Source organism: Glycine soja, chromosome 13 (genome assembly GCF_004193775.1).
Source record: "Glycine soja cultivar W05 chromosome 13, ASM419377v2, whole genome shotgun sequence".
Taxonomy (NCBI): domain Eukaryota; kingdom Viridiplantae; phylum Streptophyta; class Magnoliopsida; order Fabales; family Fabaceae; genus Glycine; species Glycine soja.
In genome coordinates, this window is record NC_041014.1 from 20064570 (window position 1) to 20084150 (window position 19581).

Sequence of the window (19581 nt, forward strand, 5' to 3'; positions counted from 1 at the left end):
ATGCCTCATGACACCTAAGCACACTTAGTGGAGAATCTTGGAATTGATCTTGGATTAGTGGGCTGAACCATAACTAAAATTCACTAATCATAATTAGTGAAATTTGGCTCCAAAGTTTGGCTCCACAAATTCAATTTCAAATTCAAGTGAAATTTGAATTTCCCTCCAATTTTGTGTGACACTTAGACTATAAATAGAGGTCATGTGTGTGCATTTTTTTCAACTTTGATCATTTGAATATTAAAATTCAGATTTCAAAGCTCATTTAGAGCTCAAAATTTCGTGCTCTTCTCTTCCTCTCCCTTCATTCATCTCATTCTTCCTCCAAGCTCTTATCCATGGCCTCCTATGGTGGTGAGCTTCTTCTAGACTCATCTTCTCCTTGAAGTGGCGTCTCCTCTCCCTCTTCTTTCTCCATTCTGCTGCCATTCATCTTCCAAGAAGCAAAGGAATCCATTGATGAAGAAGATCCTAGGCCTACAAGCTCCAATGGAGCTTGCATCAGAAGGTCTTCTAATCTACCTCCTAACCAAGGGCCCAACCTATATGAACGAACCACCAAGCTGGAGGGCACCTTGACTCAGTTTATACAGGTCTCAATGTCCAATCACAAGAGTACTGAGTTAGCAATTAAGAGCCTGGAAATCCAAGTGGGGCAGCTGGCCAAGCAAATAGCAGAAAATTCCTTAGGGAGTTTTGGAGCAAATACTGAAAAAAATCCCAAGGAGGAATACAAAGCTATAGTCACTAGAAGCTAAAGAAGAATGTTTGTGGATGATAAGAGTCGAAGCAATGAAGGAGAGTTAAGAGCCGAGGAAGAAAAAAAGTAAGAGGAAGAACAGACGGGAAAGAAAGAAATAAGTGAGAACGAGGAAGTAGAAAATAAGAAAAAGAATAAAAAGAGAGAAAGTAAGGGAGCAGGGAGAAAAGAAAGTGAAGATAAAAAGGCCAAGAGTAAGCTGGTGAGAGAAAAGAAGAAAGAGGTTGTCCCCAACTCAGGAAAGGAAGCACCATACCCTTTGGTGCCATCTAAAAAAGACAAGGAGTGATGCTTTGCTAGTTTCCTTGATATTTTCAAGAAGTTGGAAATTACTATTCCTTTCGGAGAAGCCTTACAACAGATGTCACTCTACACTAAGTTTCTGAAGGATTAGTTGACCAAGAAGGGTAAGTACATCAACAGTGAAAACATCATGGTGGAAGGTAATTGTAGCACAGTTATTCAAAGAATCCTCCCACCAAAGTACAAAGATCCAGGGAGTGTGACTATCCCGTGCTCAATAGGGGTTGTATCAGTAGGAAAAGCACTAATTAATTTAGGGGCTACCATCAATTTGATGCCCCCATCTATGTGCAAAAGGATAGGGAACTTAGAGATTGCACCAACCAGAATGACATTGCAGGTTGCTGGTCGTTCAATTACAAGACCCTACGGTGTAGTGGAGGATGTGTTGGTCAAGGTTCGTCAATTTATATTCCCTGTGGATTTTGTGATCATGGATATAGAGAAGGATGCTGAAATTCTATTGATCTTAGGCCATCCCTTCATGCTGACGGCTAAGTGTGTAGTGGACATGGGAAATGGTAACCTAGAAATGAGTGTCGATGATCAAAAGGTTACTTTCAATCTATTCGACGCAATTAAGCATCCAAATGACCACAAGGCCTATTTTAAGACGGAGGTAGTTGAACATGAGGTGGCTATGGTAGCTCAAGCTATAGTATCACAATCCCCATTACAGAAAGCTCTGACTAATGCAGTGGAATGCCTTACAAAGGAAGAAGAAAAAGAATTGAAGAAATGTTTGGAAAAGTTGGATAGGTTGAAAGGAAGCCTTTCAAAAAAAGTTTTATTTGAAGAATTGAAGAAAGACCCTCCCACAGAGAAAACTAAGGTGGACCTGAAGATCTTGTCGGAGCATTTAAGGTATGTGTTCTTAGAAGATAATGAGGCAAGACCAGTAGTGATTAGCAACTCTCTAACTGATGAGGAGGAATCTCGGCTGGTGAAAGTCTTAAAAAAGCATAGGGCAACGACTGGATGGCACATATGAGACCTTAAGGGAATTAGCCCTTCATACTGCATGCACAAAATCAACATGGAAGCTGAGTACAAACCTATGAGACAGTCGCAACGAAGACTGAATCCTTTTATGAAGGAAGAAGTGCGCAAAGAAGTGCTCAAGTTGCTGGAAGCAGGCCTCATCTATCCCATCTATGATAGTGCTTAGGTGAGCCCTGTACAAGTAGTCCCAATGAAGGGTGGCATGATAGTGATAAGAAATGAAAAGAAAGATTTGATCCCCACAAGAACAGTCACAGGGTGGAGGATGTGCATTGACTACAGGAAGTTGAATGATGCCACAAGGAAATATCATTTTCCTCTTCTCTTCATGGACCAGATGCTTGAACGGCTAGCTGGTCAATCATTCTATTTTTTTCTGGAGGCTACTCGGGATATAATCAAATTGTTGTAGACCCAAATGATAAAGACAAAACAACATTCACTTGCCCCTTCGGTGTGTTTGCTTACAGAAGAATGCCCTTCGGGCTTTTCAATGCTCCCGCTACTTTTCAAAGATGCATGATGGCAATATTTGTCGCCATGGTAGAGAAGTGTATTGAAGTGTTTATGAATGACTTCTCGGTGTTCAGCCTATCATTCAATTGCTGTCTAGCCAATTTGGAGCTGGTGTTGCAACACTGTGAAGAGACCAATCTAGTGCTTAACTGGGAAAAATGCCACTTTATGGTCCCAGAATGGATCGTTTTGGGCCACAAAATTTTTGTAAGGGGAATCGAGGTGGATAAGGAAAAAATTGATGTTATTGAGAAGCTGCCTCCACTAGTTAATGTTAAGGGAGTAAGGAGCTTTCTGGGACATGCTAGGTTCTATAGGCAGTTTATCAAAGATTTTTTGAAGATTGCCAAACCGTTGAGTAATTCTCTCAATAAGAACGTTGTGTTCTTATTTGATGAAGAGTGTTTGAAGGCATTCAACACCTTAAAGACCAGCCTAGTATCCGCTCCCATCATTACAACACCGTATTGGAGCCAAGAGTTTGAGCTCATGTGTGACGCAAGTGACTATGTTGTTGGTGTTGTGTTGGGCCAGAGGAAAGGTAGAGTTTTTCAAGCCATCTACTATATGAGCAAGGTCTTAAATGATGCTCAATTAAATTATGCCACCACAGAAAAGGAGATGCTTGCAATTGTCTATGCCCTGGAAAAATTTAGATCATACCTGGTGGGATCCAAGGTCATTGTGTACACCAACCATGTAGCTATTAAATACCTGTTAACAAAAGCTAATTCTAAGCCCAGCTTAATCAGATAGATCCTGTTGCTGCAAGAATTTGATCTAGTCATTCAAGACAAGAAGGTATCCGAAAATCTGGTGGTTGACCACTTGTCAAGACTAGTAAATGAGGAAGTTACCTTGAAGGAACTGGAAATAAGAGATGAGTTTCCAAATGAATCGTTGTTATTAGCGGTGAACGAGAGGCCATGGTTCGCTAATCTGCCAACTTTAAGGCAGCAGGAATCCTTCCTAGGGATCTGAATTGGCAGCAGAAGAAGAAATTCTTGCATGATGCTCACTTTTATGTCTAGGATGACCCACACTTGTTCAAGATTGAGGCTGATAATCTTTTGAGGAGATGTGTGACGAAAGAGGAATCTAAAAGCATATTGTGGCACTGCCATAATTCACCTTGTGGAGGTCATTATAGTGGGGACAAAATAGCAGCCAAGGTTCTACAATCAGGATTCTTTTGGCCCTCACTTTTCAAGGATGCCCATGAACATGCAACCCAGTGCGATCAATGTCAAAGAATGGGAAGTGACTCAAGGCGAAATGAAATGCCCCTGCAAAATATCATGGAGGTAGAAGTCTATGATTGTTGGGGTATTGACTTCGTAGGTACACTTCCTCCATCTTATGGGAATGAATACATCCTTGTAGCTGTTGATTATGTGTCCAAATGGGTTGAAGCAGTGGCTGCCCCAAAGAATGATGCCAAGATTGTTGTAAAATTCTTGAAGAAGAATATATTTTCTCTCGTTGGGGTACCGAGAGTCCTAATCAGTGATGGGAGCTCTCATTTTTGCAATAGCCAACTTGAAAAGGTGTTAGGGCATTACAGCGTCACACACAAGGTGGCCTCACCATACCATCCATAGACGAACGGTCAAGCGGAGGTTTCCAACAGGGAACTAAAGAAGATTTTAGAGAAAACTGTGGTTTTTACTAAATCAGCAACAACTCTTGAAGCAAAAATGACAGAAGATAATTTTCCAAAAAAAAACAAAAAAGAACAAAAGAGAAACGAAAAGAGATCAACAACAACTCTTGTAGCAAAAATGGCAGAAGATAATTTTATGAAAAAAAACGAAAAAGAACAGAGTAGTAACCTCGAGTCAGCGCACCTAAAACCTTTGGAAGCTAAAATACAACATTAAACATATTTACAAAAATAATAAATGAAATGAACAAAATCAGCAACAACTCTTGTAAAATGACAGAAGATAATTTTCAAAAAAAAATGAAAAAGAACAGAGGAGAGACAAAAAGCAGAGAAGGAAAGATGAGAAGATTGAGGAAGAGAATGATGGAGAAAGAGAAGATTGAGGGAGAAAACGCAATAGAAACGCAGGAGAGAAAGAAAAGTTCTGGAATTAAGGGAATTAAATGGAGATTTTAAATTCGCCAATTAGGAAGCGACACGTGGCGAGGACAGTTCTCATTGTTAAGTGAAATTAAATGGGGAGTTGAAATCCGCCAATCAAGAAGCGACACATGGCGGGACAAAAAACAAAATGATGCAAAAAAAGGGAGGGACAAAATAACCAAAAAATCGAGAAAAGTGTCATGTGTCAATCATTCAGCCATGGGCACAATAGACATTTTGCTCTACTCCAGTTTTCTTATATAGATATAGATACACAACAATAGGTTCCCAAAAGTAGTTTCCAACATACTATTTTAATTCTTAAATTCGGGAAATAAAAAATTCCCAAAATTTAATGAAAACAATATTTTACATCTATTCCAAAATTCAAAAAGACAATTATTTTAGTAAAGTGACACATAAAAAACATTCTAATGTGTCTATATCTTACCTCTCAACCAATAACTAAATTACAAAACATGTTCAAGCTATTTATGGAGATCCGAAGCTTGTAAGCATTTTTCCTAGTTTGTGAGGAGAATAAAACTATCATACCAGTAAAACCAAGAAAGTGAGGAAGTAAAGAAGACCAAAGTGAAGATATAAGGTTGACTGAGGAGGGGGATAGATCGCGGGTTTGAATCCTTCTAACTAACATTTCTAACAAAACTAACATTTGTTGATTAAAAAAAAAACAATGCAAGACATCAAAATGGAATAACAAATGGAGTGAAAGTGAGGAAAAATGTTTTGTTGTTGTTGAAGGAATGCATTATTTGGACGAGTGTCTGATCATGTGAGATAAAGATAAGGGTTTGAAATAACAAGGTTTTAAGTCACCTGAGTTTAAAATAAAATAAAAAGAAAAAAGAAAAAAAAAGGAGAATGTACTTAAATCAAAAGGGAAGTGGATATAACAAGTGTGTAAACTATTGTTGTGCCCCTGCCTCTATATCAATCCAAATCTTGGCTCTCCCTCGGTCAATTTGTGAACTTTATTTTTCAAATCACCGTTGCATCCAAATAATCCTTAAAAACTATATAATACTCTATTATAAAGCTTCTCACCTATATAGTCTTGTAAATCTGATTTCACAACAGGGTAATTATGCTAGGTTGACTATAAAAGCATGGAAGCAAAAGTATTAAGCTGTGTGTTTCTTTTTAATTTGTAAAACAGGGAAAAGGCAAAGAAAAAGTTAACAGTGAAAGAGGCAGAATGACAAAATATAGAACTTTAGGCGCGTGCTACCTGCTCTCTCTTAAGAAACATTCCAACCATGGTCCCCGGTCAATTCAAGTAATATTCTAACAATATATACAGATTCACCCTTTTATGCTCACTCATTTTTAAATATAAAATTAATCACAAACCAAAACCACCCAATGAACACACACTTCTCAATAAAGATTGATTTAAATGATAAGAAACAACCACATATTTCAAAATAAAGTGAATTAGATTATCGTTAATGTAAGAATTTTATTGATGGATAATTTGTAAATTTTTATGTATAGAAAAAATATAAAAGAACACACCATCCTTACTCGGAAGCCTTTTGAAAATTGAAAGTGCAAACGCGAAATTGGAGAATTTTATTGGAAGATACATATGATTATCTAAGAAACAAAGGGTCAAGGCTAGTGCCGTGAAGAAAGTAAATCACGCACGCCCTTACCCCACAAATCTAATCGAATTATCGAAGTATCTTCGGCCGTGAGAAAAAAAACAACGTGCCGTTTCATTAATGGGTTTGCTAGTTGCCACGCCATTTGGTTAATGGGCCCGAAAATTGAAAATTCCCTACTCATTTTGTACTATATAATACAAACTGACAGTATATACATAATACACTAATTCTTTATTGAATAAAGAAAAGAAAAATTCAATGGCTACATTTCTCACCAATGCAAGCATTCATTCTAATCAACTAGACTCAAGACTCTGTCTTCCATCCTTTTCAACTCAAATTGTTGAAAATCGGTAGAACATTACAAAATTAATTCTTGATGAGAAACGTATACACTTTGATCAATTGGACTTTGTGATCACACTGCAACCATTGTTGGGGATTTAGGGCTACTCATTGAGTTATATTATTTAAACATCTAAAAATATTGACACTGAATAAAATTATTATTATTATTTTTATTATTAGTTTTATCTTTTCATATACATATATTTCGAACATAAATCTTAAAATTAAGAGATAACAGAGAATATTTTGTTATCTACTTTTACATGTTCAAAAATCATTTTTCCTTATCTATTTTCATTGGATTTCTACTTCATTATTTTCTCTGGTAAACACGGGTCAACTCAGTCCTTTTCTTCTTCTAACTTTACACATTAAATTCGAACTGACTAACACGAAAGAAAAACTTGAGATTTTGTGGTTCAACAAGCAAAACTAGCACAACAAGAAATTGGAAATTTGTGCGTTTTCTTGTTAGAGATGGAATGATAATTTAATGACAATTACGACTCAGTTTGTTCTTAATAGTCAATATCAGCAATCTACTGCTACTAGTAGTGCTATAAGGGGAAGAACATTACTGCTCCAAGGGGACAATGATAAAAATTGAAGCATAATTTTTACTTTGATACGCTGAAATTATAATTAAATACAGTTTTTGTTTTTTAAAAACCATAGATTTGCAAAAACACTACTTTCCATTCTACAAATTCAAACCTAGTCAGGTAGACCATTTGAAATACAATTCATCTTTTGAATAGTTTTTTTTTATGTATTTCTCTGTATTTTTCATGTATTATAAAAAAATACAATTCAATCCCCACTATTATGTTTTTCTATGTATTTTTCATCTTTTGAATAGTTTTTTTTCTTTTTCTAAATTTCTAATATTTAAAAAATTTAAACTTGTTATCGGATTTTTTTACAACTTCTATATTTTCAATTACTAAGATGATATAAAAGACTTAAAATAAGGGTTTGACAAAAGAATATAAGAAGTTGTATGTGTTGTGTTTTCAATCTCATATCGTTTAGTGATAACTGATAACACCAAAATAGTGTAGATAAGTGCAGGATAATCCTTATTTTACAAGCTAATTTTATAAGATTGAGTTAAATTCATAACTCACATTCTTAGAATATCAAAGGATATCTTAGTGATTGTTGTTGGGCCTAATGAGTTAGTTATCATTAAGTTGTTATCAGATCATCCACAAATGTTAAGTCCTGTGAAACTCACACTCGAAAAGTTTAGTCCTTAACATGAAAGGGGTGTTGGAGATCTCACACGACTAATGATAAGGTCAAATAATGCATATAAATAGGAAACACTTCTCTTCTTATAAACTTATTTTGTAGGATTAAGTCTATAATTAGGGGACACTCCTCACCTTACAAACATATTTTGTAGGGCTAAGTTAAGTCTATAACTTATATTCTTGTATGTTACCATCTATGTGCATATATTTTGTCTTATTCCTACTTAACTAAAAATATTTTGTTTCCAAAGTATTTCTCCTAAGTTCAAGTTGAAAGTTAATTGTTTTTCTTGATTCTTCAATAAAAAAAAAAAACTATATCATCTGCAAAAAGTATACAATAAAAAATAGGCTTTTGTATGTCCTTTGTAAGCACATTCATGATGATAGTATTAAATGAGGTTTTAAGGTTGAATTCTGTTGTAAATCTATTCCTAATGAAAATTTTTTTGTCTCACTATTGGTGTTCTTACACTAGTAGTCACCCCTCATACTTTTATCTTATAATATAACTCATTCTAACACCTTTCTTTTTTAATGTCCTCCTCAATACTTCTCTTATCACACAGTCACAACTTTTCTCCAAGTTATTTTCTTTTTAAAAAAAACTTAAAATTTAAAAAATACTTTCAAAAATATTAAAAGATTGTTTATTAACAGAATTCTCACTAACATCAACAACTATATTAAAACTCTCAGTTCATGTCACCATGTTATATAATTTTGATCAATTAGATCAACTTTCATTAATATTTTACTTTTTATTTTTTATCACATTATCTATCATATTTATTACTTTCTTGATCTTTATTTATTTTGCTATTCTTTTTACTTAAGAAAAATGAACAGCCAGGGAAAGCCCATCCTGAATCCTGATCGTCCGTTTGGTCAAAGATATGGGATATGTGGTTAGCATTCGTAGCCATGCCATCATCATGTTCAAATTAATTGAGGATTCTTTGTTCTGACAAAGTCAAGGGTCCAAGAGGGCCCAGCCTCTTAAACAACATAATAATCATCCACCAATCATAATGGTCAGTATTTTCAATTTTTTTTCTGCAATATCACATTGTTTGTTGTATCTTCCTTACATTTTTCTCTCTCTTTCCGTTTCTCTGTTTCTTCTGTAGGTTCTGTCTCTCAAAAAATATTTCATCCGTCTCATTTTTATTTATTTTTTGCTGAATACCGTCTCATTTTATTTAGTAACATTTAAAATAATGTATTTATATTAAGAAAATAATTTATTTAACTAAAATATCCTTATTTATTATGGTAATAGGTAGATAGATAATAATATTATAGGTTAAAATATTAAATAAAGGTATTATTAAAAACTCATTAGCATGTTTTTATGATATTTTGCTGTGGCAAATAAATTAAGATAGAGATTTTTTAAAAAGGTGAAAACTAAAATAAAAGGAAAAAAAAATAAGTATAAACTCATCTCTCACTTTTTTTCTTGTTTTTTCTCTCTATATCATCCTACAAAATTTAAACGCAATTATTTAAGTATTCTTTTTGTTACAGTCTCTAATACAATTAATGTTTTGCCTAAAAATATATAATATTAACTTTAATTACCAATCTCTTTTTACAAATTAAAGATATTATTTATTGGAGTCAATCTTGATCAAATTAATAATAGTATATAATCACTCTAAGTAATAATTTTTTTCCTCCAAAAAATATTTAACATAATTTTATATTGATGACTTAAACTTGAAACAAGTAATTAAGCTAGAAATATTAATCATTATTATATATGTTAACCATAAGTTTCATTTTAATTTAAAAAAAAAACAACACACTTTTTTGTTGGCAATGATAAATGTTTAATTTGATTTCTTTAATCACAATGAGTCTCACAATACACTCTCTCAATTCACAGATTCTTTCTGTTTAAAAGCAGGTTCTTTTAGATTTTTGTAGAAGAACCTGTTCTACAAGTGGCATTCCACCACTTCATTTCTCTCCAATGTAAAATTGAAATAAGACTTATTTTAAGAACCCCACTAATTAAGAACTTGCAATGAAGATGCCCTCTAACAACTAACCTTTTTATCTATTCATAAGTCATAACTATATGTGTTGAACACGTGAGATACGTTTAGCGGCTTCCTGAACAGAACAGAAGAAAAACGGGTCCCGAATACCGCGAACACATCTGAATAGAAAACTGAAACCGCGTTAAAAGGCAAAGCTGTTGAGTGAGTGTAAGCTGAGAGGTGGAAGAGGGACCTACCAACATTCAAAGTTCAAAACTGACTTTACTTACATTTCATTCATCAATTTTTCTTTATAGATCTTTAATGAATATTATATTAATGTAAGATTATTCTAACTTAATTAAATGTCTCCATTTGAATTTTAAGTATATAATTGTTTTAGATGGCAGGAGGAAGAAATTATTACAAATAATGATGCTATCTGACTTAATTATATTTGTTTCTTATAGAAAATATATGATTTTTTTTAAATACACCATCTTTTTCTTATTTTTTTTTAATCTACATTATTTTAGAGTTTAATTTCTAATATACACTACTTGTGACTTTCTTTCTTTTTTTTATTTTTTTTAATTATAAAATATAAATATCATATTATATAATTTTTTTAATTGGTTTTAAAATTACTTATTTATTAAATTAAATTTTATAATTTTGTTTTTTATTTTAAAAAAAATATATATAAATAAAGAAAAATAAAAAAATTGGATAAAATTAGAGTACATTTTTTAGTTACTTTATATGTACTTTTGTAGTTAAATTTATGTGTTGTTGATATTTTTTTGTTATATTCGTTAATTAAAAAAATAAGAAAATTAATTAGTAATATTAAAATAAACTAAAAAACACAGTAAAAAAATAATTGATACATTTATCTTATACAATAGATAAAAAATTTCAAAGAGTAGTAACTGCTATATTGAAAATATCTTTAAAAATATTTATTGAAAATATCTTTAAAAATATCTTTAAATAAAAATATATTGAAAATATCTTTAACAATATTTATTTAGCAATTATTTTTTGCATAATTGATAAGAATTAATATTTTTATTATTTATGGTTTGCATATATGAGAAAAAAAAATTAAAATATCTAAAAGATACAGATAACTGTTAAATATGAGCTATTTTTTATAATAAAAATATATTGAAAATATCTTTAAAAATATTTAATTAATAATTATTTTTTGTTGTCACCTAAATCAATGTGACAAGAATATGAAAGAGATAAGTGGGGTCGTGATCCAAGAAAAAAGAGGATGACAAAGGATCATCTCGCGATTCAACTCACATCCTACCGAGATGGAGAAAGAAGAAAATTGAACGGAAAAGTAAAAAAAAAAAAAATGTGAAACTTGCCGGCAACATGATGGTTGTCCTAACATATCTTCATCTTAAGTTTTTCCTTAGTCAAGTCTATTTGTTTAAATATTTTATTGATAATGCAATATAATGTTCTTTTATAAATAAGTTGTTAAACAAAAAGTCTTCTCATTTTTAATTAAATCTAATGACATAAACAAACTAATTATATTTAGTAATATAATTATATCTAAAATAATTATTAGAAAATTTAGATTTTAAATAAAAATATTCACCTAAAAAATATGTTAAGTAAATTAAATAATAAAACAAAAATAATTATATTTAATAATATTATATTCTTTAAAAAATTAAAAAACAAAATTATAAAATTTAATTTAATAAATAAATAATTTTAAAACTAATTAAAAAAATTATATAATATAATATTTATATTTTATAATATTTTAAATTGAAAAAACAAAAAAGATAAAGAAAATCCCGGTGTATATTGGGAATTAAATTACAAAGTAATATAAATTGAAAAAAAAAATAGAAGAAAAAAAGTATATTTACGGGAAAAAAAACCAAACATATGTGATCTAAATAAAAATAAATAAATATTACCATCAAAACTCATATGACTCTATACCAAATCGGGTAACTGGCTCCATCGAACACGCTCCATGTGATGCGGGATTATGTTAACTATAATAACCATACCCCAAAGCAATTAATTAGCACTCTCGATATTTTGCTTAATTTGCATGCATATGTACTGGAGTTGATCGCTGCATATCGGCAATTAGTCTTGCCACTCACCTTACCTAAAGTTTCTTCATTTTGCATCAATGTGTTACACTAATTCACAAATTGATTAGTTTTGAATCCAGTTAACCATATATTCTATATTTCAATAATAGAGAAGATTGATTATCTTCTTCTCAAATGAAAATTAGACGCATCTTAATTGGTTTGATGATGTTAACTAATTGACATATTTTGAGCATGTGATTATTGTGAGATGTAATCTCTATTTACACAAATTATAAAGTTATGTTGTGTGTGATAGCAGTAATAATTTGTTACTCCTAGTTCACGAGCATTAATTCGGTGGTACAAAAACAAAGACAACCAAACAAATTAGTAGGGTTCAAAATCAAAATGTATTCATAGTGACAACACAACCAAAAGAAAAGGCAACACTATTGTTAAAGATAACTTTTCATTATTTATGATACGTCTTTTTTTTTTATTATTAATAGAAATTGGCACGTTCCATCAATTTTTTTTTGTTCATATGATAAGTATATATTGAGGTTGATGGTTTTAGACTTTGAAATTAAAAGTTTTTCCTCATTCTAATCTTTTTGTCATAAAATTAGAAATTGATACGTGTTATCTAAATATGCTGTTGACATTGATCTTGACATATGGTCACATGATTCATGAATTGCCAACTACTGATATGGCACGATATGTATGTAATTAATTATTAAATCAAAAAACCCCAGACATACTTTTTTTTTACCATAAAAGCACAATATGTTGTTTCCAATAAGATTTATTTAATTTCCATAGATCAACAAGAATTCGAATTGTAGATTATTTTTTATATTTAATTAATTTATTTTCTTTTTTTTCTTAGTATAATTGATATTTATATTATTTTTCCATCATTATCATATTATTACTAGTATTTATTCCTTTACCAAATTTATTGAAAATATACAATAGTAGACAAATTTAAATAAAACTATATAATTCAATTTATAATATTAAAATTCTATGTGCTGTTAAAAAATATTAAATTTCTCTGTCCAAAAAGAATATATATGAAGTTAGAATTTAAAAGCTTTGATACAGAAGAAGTCATATAATATTCTTATAATACGTATATCGGTGATCCACTTGATTTCAATTTTTTTTAATCACACAGTGATTAGAGATTTTAGTTTTTCGATAAAACTTTGAAATATTTTTCAAAGTTTTGTTTTTTTACTGCTTATAAAATTAATCTTTAGTTTAGAACTTAGTTGTACTAAAGACTTTATAAAAAATCAAACCTAAATTTTCTTTCATAATCCTATTATCAATTGAATTATATTCATTTAAGTCTTCAATTCGCTTAACAATGAAGAATGTTGATTCAGATCGCATTACTGATATTATATATATATAAAAAAATACGCATCACGAATTTTAAGGTATCCTAATTCCTATATGGTGCTCATGCATGTAACAATCACAGCCATTATCAAAAACAATTATAAATTGATGCTTCATATACGCCCAAGACTATTGTTATTTAGCAAAAAAAATAATAGTCATTGATCGCCATATAATTTACCAATCTCATCTGACAAGCAATGATGCAGATTCCTTCAAAATAAAGAAATTCAATTGAGCAAGAAAAGGAATACATATTTGTGACGTGAAGAAAATAAAAAGTCGCTATTTTTTTAGTGAAGAAAGTGTACTTGCGTCGTAGAGAATAGAGATGTAAGCAGGAACACGAGTTGCCTATAATTGTATTTATTTATTTATTTTTTGCGGGGGGTGCATGCATGTTACATGTATCATGAATTATATTTCTTTCCATGGTTCCACAATAAGACATTGAAAGCGAAAATCATCACATCACACATTACCATGATACTTAAAACTAATTTATAAAAAATAATTCCTTTTTATTTTGCAGAATATGAAATCTCATTAAAAATACACGTGCCAGCATAAATTGGCCTTTTTATGTGTTTGGTGTTGGTTATTTTGAAAAGAAAAAAAAAAGCACAAAGTTATGCGAATTCCATTTGGGCACAATTCATAAAGTTATAGATAGACATATAAAGAGCTGATAAAGTTGTGTTAAATAGTCAGTGGAATTTTTTTAGCATTGATAGTGATCTTCGCCGGTTCAGGCATGATTATATCTAATGAGATATTTATGATCTATATAAAAAAATAATATGATTAATTTTAACTTTTAAATTTATTGAATAAATAAAGAATGTAATTGGAATATATTAATTAAAATAAATATTTTTTACATTGTTATTTAATCATGATTTTTATATAATTCCAAATTATTAATTTTTGTAATAATTTTAAAACAAATCTTGAATAAATTTTAGTTATTTAATAGTGTAATTTTTTTATTGTAAAATCTTTATGTTCGTAGTATAATAAAATTAAAACCTTAAGTAAATCAGTCAATCATGTATCACTAAACTTATGAATTGACTGATATAATATTGTTTTAACTTAACTAAAAGGCTTAAGTTTGAGTTCATATGCCTATTTTAAAAATAAAAGGATAGAAAATACTTTTTTATGTAAATTAAGGATATCTTCTAATCAAAAGAAAGAGACTAATTTCCTTTCAAAACATAAAGATTACTAAAATAGGTTTTATCTCAATTAGAAAATATATTAGTCTTTTTCATTCACATAGTAAAAAATTCAACATTCGATAACTTGCATATTTTCGAGAGGAAAAAAAAAATTGAAATAAGCGCCAAGTGAGAAAATTCGCTAAGTTGCCATAGTTGGCTGTCTACGTATATAAAATTAAAACCATCGCAGACTATAGAGGAAGAATGAATTCCCTCATGATTAAAAAAAAGGACTAATTATTGTCACGTGGCTAGTTGAATTTCTTGTAATTATTTTAAAGAAAATTAATGCTTAAGGAAGAAATATTGACAAGTTATGAAAAGAATCTGCTTTAATACTTGTTTAGTGAGAAGTGCAGAAGTGGAATACGCAGCAGCCATGTTAAGTTATGAAAAGAACTGGTTTGTTTTTTCGGGTGGTGGAACACGACTTGAAGAATAGTTTAGTAAATTAGAGGAGAATAAATTCTAAATGTTTTTTTTATTACTCACAAACCTCCGGACAAACTTTAAGACTTTTATTAATACTTACAAATAAGATATTTACATATTATTTACCAACAAAAAAAAATACTCACATCTTAACTATACCAATTGGTTACTGTGTTTGACCGTCTAAGAATAAATTAATTTTTAAAGATTATCAATTTTCTGTAATAAAAGTTATTAATAATATTAAATTTTTTTAGTATAGACAAACGCACGTGTTTAGCATCTTGATATAAACCTACTTGTATTAGGGAGATTTTTGTTTTTATGTGAATATGCTCTGTTGTATCATTTTGAGTTTAATATAATTTATGTTTTTTCCAAAAAAATAAATACTCACATCAGCTGCGAAATCGAATCAATTTTCTGGTGAGACATTTGTTTCATATCAAGTTGGACAATTAACCTAAATGCTTGAGTATTGTTGAGTAAGCAAGTAGCTACCCCCGGATTCACTTTGATCCATTAACTTGACCAGCAAAAATTGGAGGTTGGGTTTGAACTTGATGCTAATTGAAGAGCGTATATTCAACGAAAGAATAAAGGTAGCATGAAGCATGGCGTTTGACTCATACATTACGCATCGGCGCTTGGGTCTAAGGTCTAATAATACCCACGTTCGCCGCAATTCGAGTATTAATATTTGTCTCGCGCAGCCACGTTCCACACTCTCTCCCACGATATCTCTCTCTTTTTTAGTCTGGGATATCTAATATCTTAGTCCAAATGAAACTAATCTCAATTTTTGGAACAACTGACATGGTGTAACATTATAAAGAATCTACTAAGACCAACTTAATGGTGACAGGTTTGGGTAATCAACATGAAAAAAAATCTTAAGTTTGAACTTCATTATATATTGCCATTGTAAAAAAAATAAAAAATACTTAGGACACGTTTGGATTGTTGGTTATAAGTTTCTAAGCTATACTAAAAATATTCTGAGTGTACAAATTGATTGAAACTGCAGAGAAGTTAAACCGAAATTAAAAGGTATAAAAACATAAAAACTTGTAATGAAAATGGTAAGGAAATTCTATAAAGGTGGAAATATAAAAGTTAAAATTAAATGTAGAGAGAAATGAAAGTAATTGCGTGTGTTTGATTTGAAGGATAGATAGTTTACAATTGTCTTACATTTAATACTTATAAGCCTAAATTAATGTTATTTGTACCAAAAAATGTATACCATGTTCAAAAGTATTTAAATTTTAAACCCGTGTTTAGGAATTACAATCATAAAACTTTATAGTTAATGACAATAGTATGGATATTTTTCACCACAAATAAATTATGAGTAAAAATCTATCAAACAATAATATTTTTATTAACTACTCATTTAATCATGCAGGATGAAAAACTTGTATCCCCAGCCTCTGTCTCCTTACTTGATTCCCCGGCCAATTAAATATATATTGCCAATTCAATTAAATTTTACATGTCACTTTTAACAAATGGGTCTTGCTAACATGGCAAATCATAGGACTAACACACAAAAATATCTTAAACAATATAATGCATTTTAATTAAAAAAATTACTTTGAATTTCTTAATTAATGTCCAAAATACACTTATTACTAACATTTTCCTTAACATATTACTGTCCCCCACTTTGTATTCACTTACATCATCCCGCACTAAGATGCACATGAAAAAGAAGAAATAAGATTCATCCAACCATGCTACTACCTCATTTCTACTTTTTCAGAAATTGTCTCTTTATCATTATCTTCAACTTCTCTTGTCTAATGTGTAGGCTATGCCAAATCTACATTCCTAAATGTTGATAACAAAGAAACTATTTAATTCAGCTTTAATTCCTACCCCTAAATTCTAGGAAGTAGTTTTGCATTTACTTCTTATCCACTTGCCTAGTTTTGTTTTTGTTTTTTTTTTTTAAAGATCCACTTGCCTAGTTAAAAGTCTCTCACTTCATAAATTTATCTACAATAATTGAATGTCTATGTTTAACTCAATACGATTCTTCAAAAGACTGACTGCCTTGATAGAGTGTAGCCTAAACTTATCACCTTCATGTCATCATCTAAAATAAATTGGGCTAATGACTTTTCAATTAATAATACTCCCATCAATTTTGACCAAAATCGCAACTTGTCTGACTATCAACAATACTCCCTCCATTTCATAATATTTATCATGTAAGAAAAAAATTAAAATAATTATCATTTTAATTTTTTAATATAATATTATGTTATTATATATTATTTATTTATTTATATAACTTATAATATTAATAATAAATAATAAAATCTATAAATAAATTAATGATGTGAAGATTAATTAAAATTAATACTCTTTTCATTTATTTAATATTTTTTTATGATCTGCATAAAAAAAATCTAAAACGGCAAATATTAGGGACATGAGAGTAATGAATGTCCTTTATTAACTTTCATTGTTGCTTGATTTTACTATCTATTGCTTGAATTCACTATCAACTGAGAGAAAAAATCACCTCTATCAAAAGGTTTCACGACATTAAACAAATTCAAGTATAATATATGTTTCATCTCTTAAAATATGTTAGTGTGATTCAAACAAATTTCAACAAATGAAAAGAATATTTAATTTATCCTTTAATTAACTAGCAAAACTAAAATTATTAAAACAAATAATGATGTTAAAACCATGACACCGATGATGATAATCATGTGATTTGACCATCCACCGAGTCAAATTCTCTTTATCCTCTCAAGATATTTACATCTTTTAACTAAAGTCTTAAATCTTAAAATAAATAAGAAGTTGTTTAAAATTAATTACTAATGACATTAAAAATAAAATTAAACAAAAATATCTTTAGAAGACTTATTTATGATTGTTCATTATCATTTAAAAATAGTTTAGTAAAACATAGCATAATTCATCTTTAAAACAAGAGAAAATATTTTTGATATTAAAAATATAATTTAAACCTAATTATTTGATAAATGAGTTAGTGGGTTTATTGATTTTTAAATAGATATTGCCCCTACCTCTTCTTACTGAACAAACATATTTTAAACTAGTATTATCGTTATTGAGAATAAATATGTATTTCTATATAATCATGATTATACTTTATAATAAATAAATATTTTTAAATTTATATTCAGTAAAAAAAATAAGTTTATAATAAATTAAATAATTTAAATTATAATATAGGGTCATTATTAAATTAAAATAAATAGGCAATTGAAAAAAAATTAAGAATAGATATAAAGTTAAAAGAAGATAGATTAAGATAATTGAAAGATATATTTTTGGCTAGTTACAAAGATAATGTATAAATTTATGTCAATACCCTTAAAAAGGGACAATTTTTAAAATACTAAAATATACCTCCCAAAAAGATAAAAAAATAAATAAATCATGTTAAGAATATCTAATTAAAAATCATTATTAACTCATAAAAACTAATCTATGGTATAATTTTTATGATGGTTGTTATAAAAAATAAATCAATGTTTAGATATTTTTTTTCTTATAAATACGTATAGGAAGAACAAAATTAGACGGAAAAAATGAACAAGTTTTTGTATAAACTAAAATTTGTTTATACATAAATTAAAATTATTTTTTTTGAAAAAGCAGAAAATTTTTATAAATCAAGTTATTTATAAGTTATTATAGTTTATAAAAAAGTATTATTTGATTTTTTTCTTTCTATAAATTTTTATAGATAATTTTTTTATAAAGAATTTTAATATACAAATTTATCATACCTGATAGTTGTTAACATATATAATAATGAGTTTTTTTTTATACTTTTGGTGCATATATGACTTATTCAATTTCCTATCCTTTTGGATTACAATTTAAATAAAATAAAATAAATATATGATAGATTTTTACAAACTAAAATCGATCCATTGAGAATGAAAACTCTTATTTAATTTTTGAATGCATAAGTATGTAATAATTATATCATACGGTTAAGTTTTATATATCTAATTTATCATTAAATTATAATATTTAAATATTAATTTAACATTAAATTCTATTTTTTTAGAGCTAATTTGATATTAAATTATATGACATGATATAATTATCTGATATTGAGAGACAAAATCAAATTGTTTCATTAAGTCAATAATAAATGAATTCATCTGTCTTTCACAAACACATGATTTTATTCTTAAGAATTTTGTTGTTAGATAATTTATAAATATTTATTAAATCTTATATTCTAACAAATTCTCAAAATCCAGCTTATCTAACTTTTTTTTAAAAAAAATTAATTTTTATTAGTTTAAGAACCAAAACAATCATGTATCCAAATTAAGTGCAGTGTGTGGAAACTCATTATAGTTTGATGGGGTGACCTTGCAAGTTGCGTTGATAACATTACGTTACGTAGGGTCCACTCTAGTCCTCCGCATCCTGATCCTACTTCCTAGTTGCTTCCTTATTCACGTTTGATATGCAACCATGACGTCACGCCCTTACACTTTTCATCAACCAACGGTTCCAATTTAT

The 19581-nt window shown here is 29.3% G+C and overlaps 1 protein-coding gene across 1 annotated transcript; it reads left to right on the plus strand.

Moving 5' to 3' along the window:
- Positions 1–1193: 1193 nt before the first annotated feature.
- Positions 1194–2054, plus strand: LOC114381687. Its single transcript, XM_028340919.1, has one exon. It carries the CDS (start codon positions 1194–1196, stop codon positions 2052–2054), a length of 861 nt encoding a protein of 286 aa, XP_028196720.1.
- The last annotated feature ends 17527 nt before the right edge of the window (positions 2055–19581 follow it).

What these genes read in the sequence shown, in the direction of transcription:
- LOC114381687 (XM_028340919.1), top strand. Translation starts at nt 1,194, where the DNA reads ATGGTGGAAGGTAATTGTAGCACAGTTATTCAAAGAATCCTCCCACCA.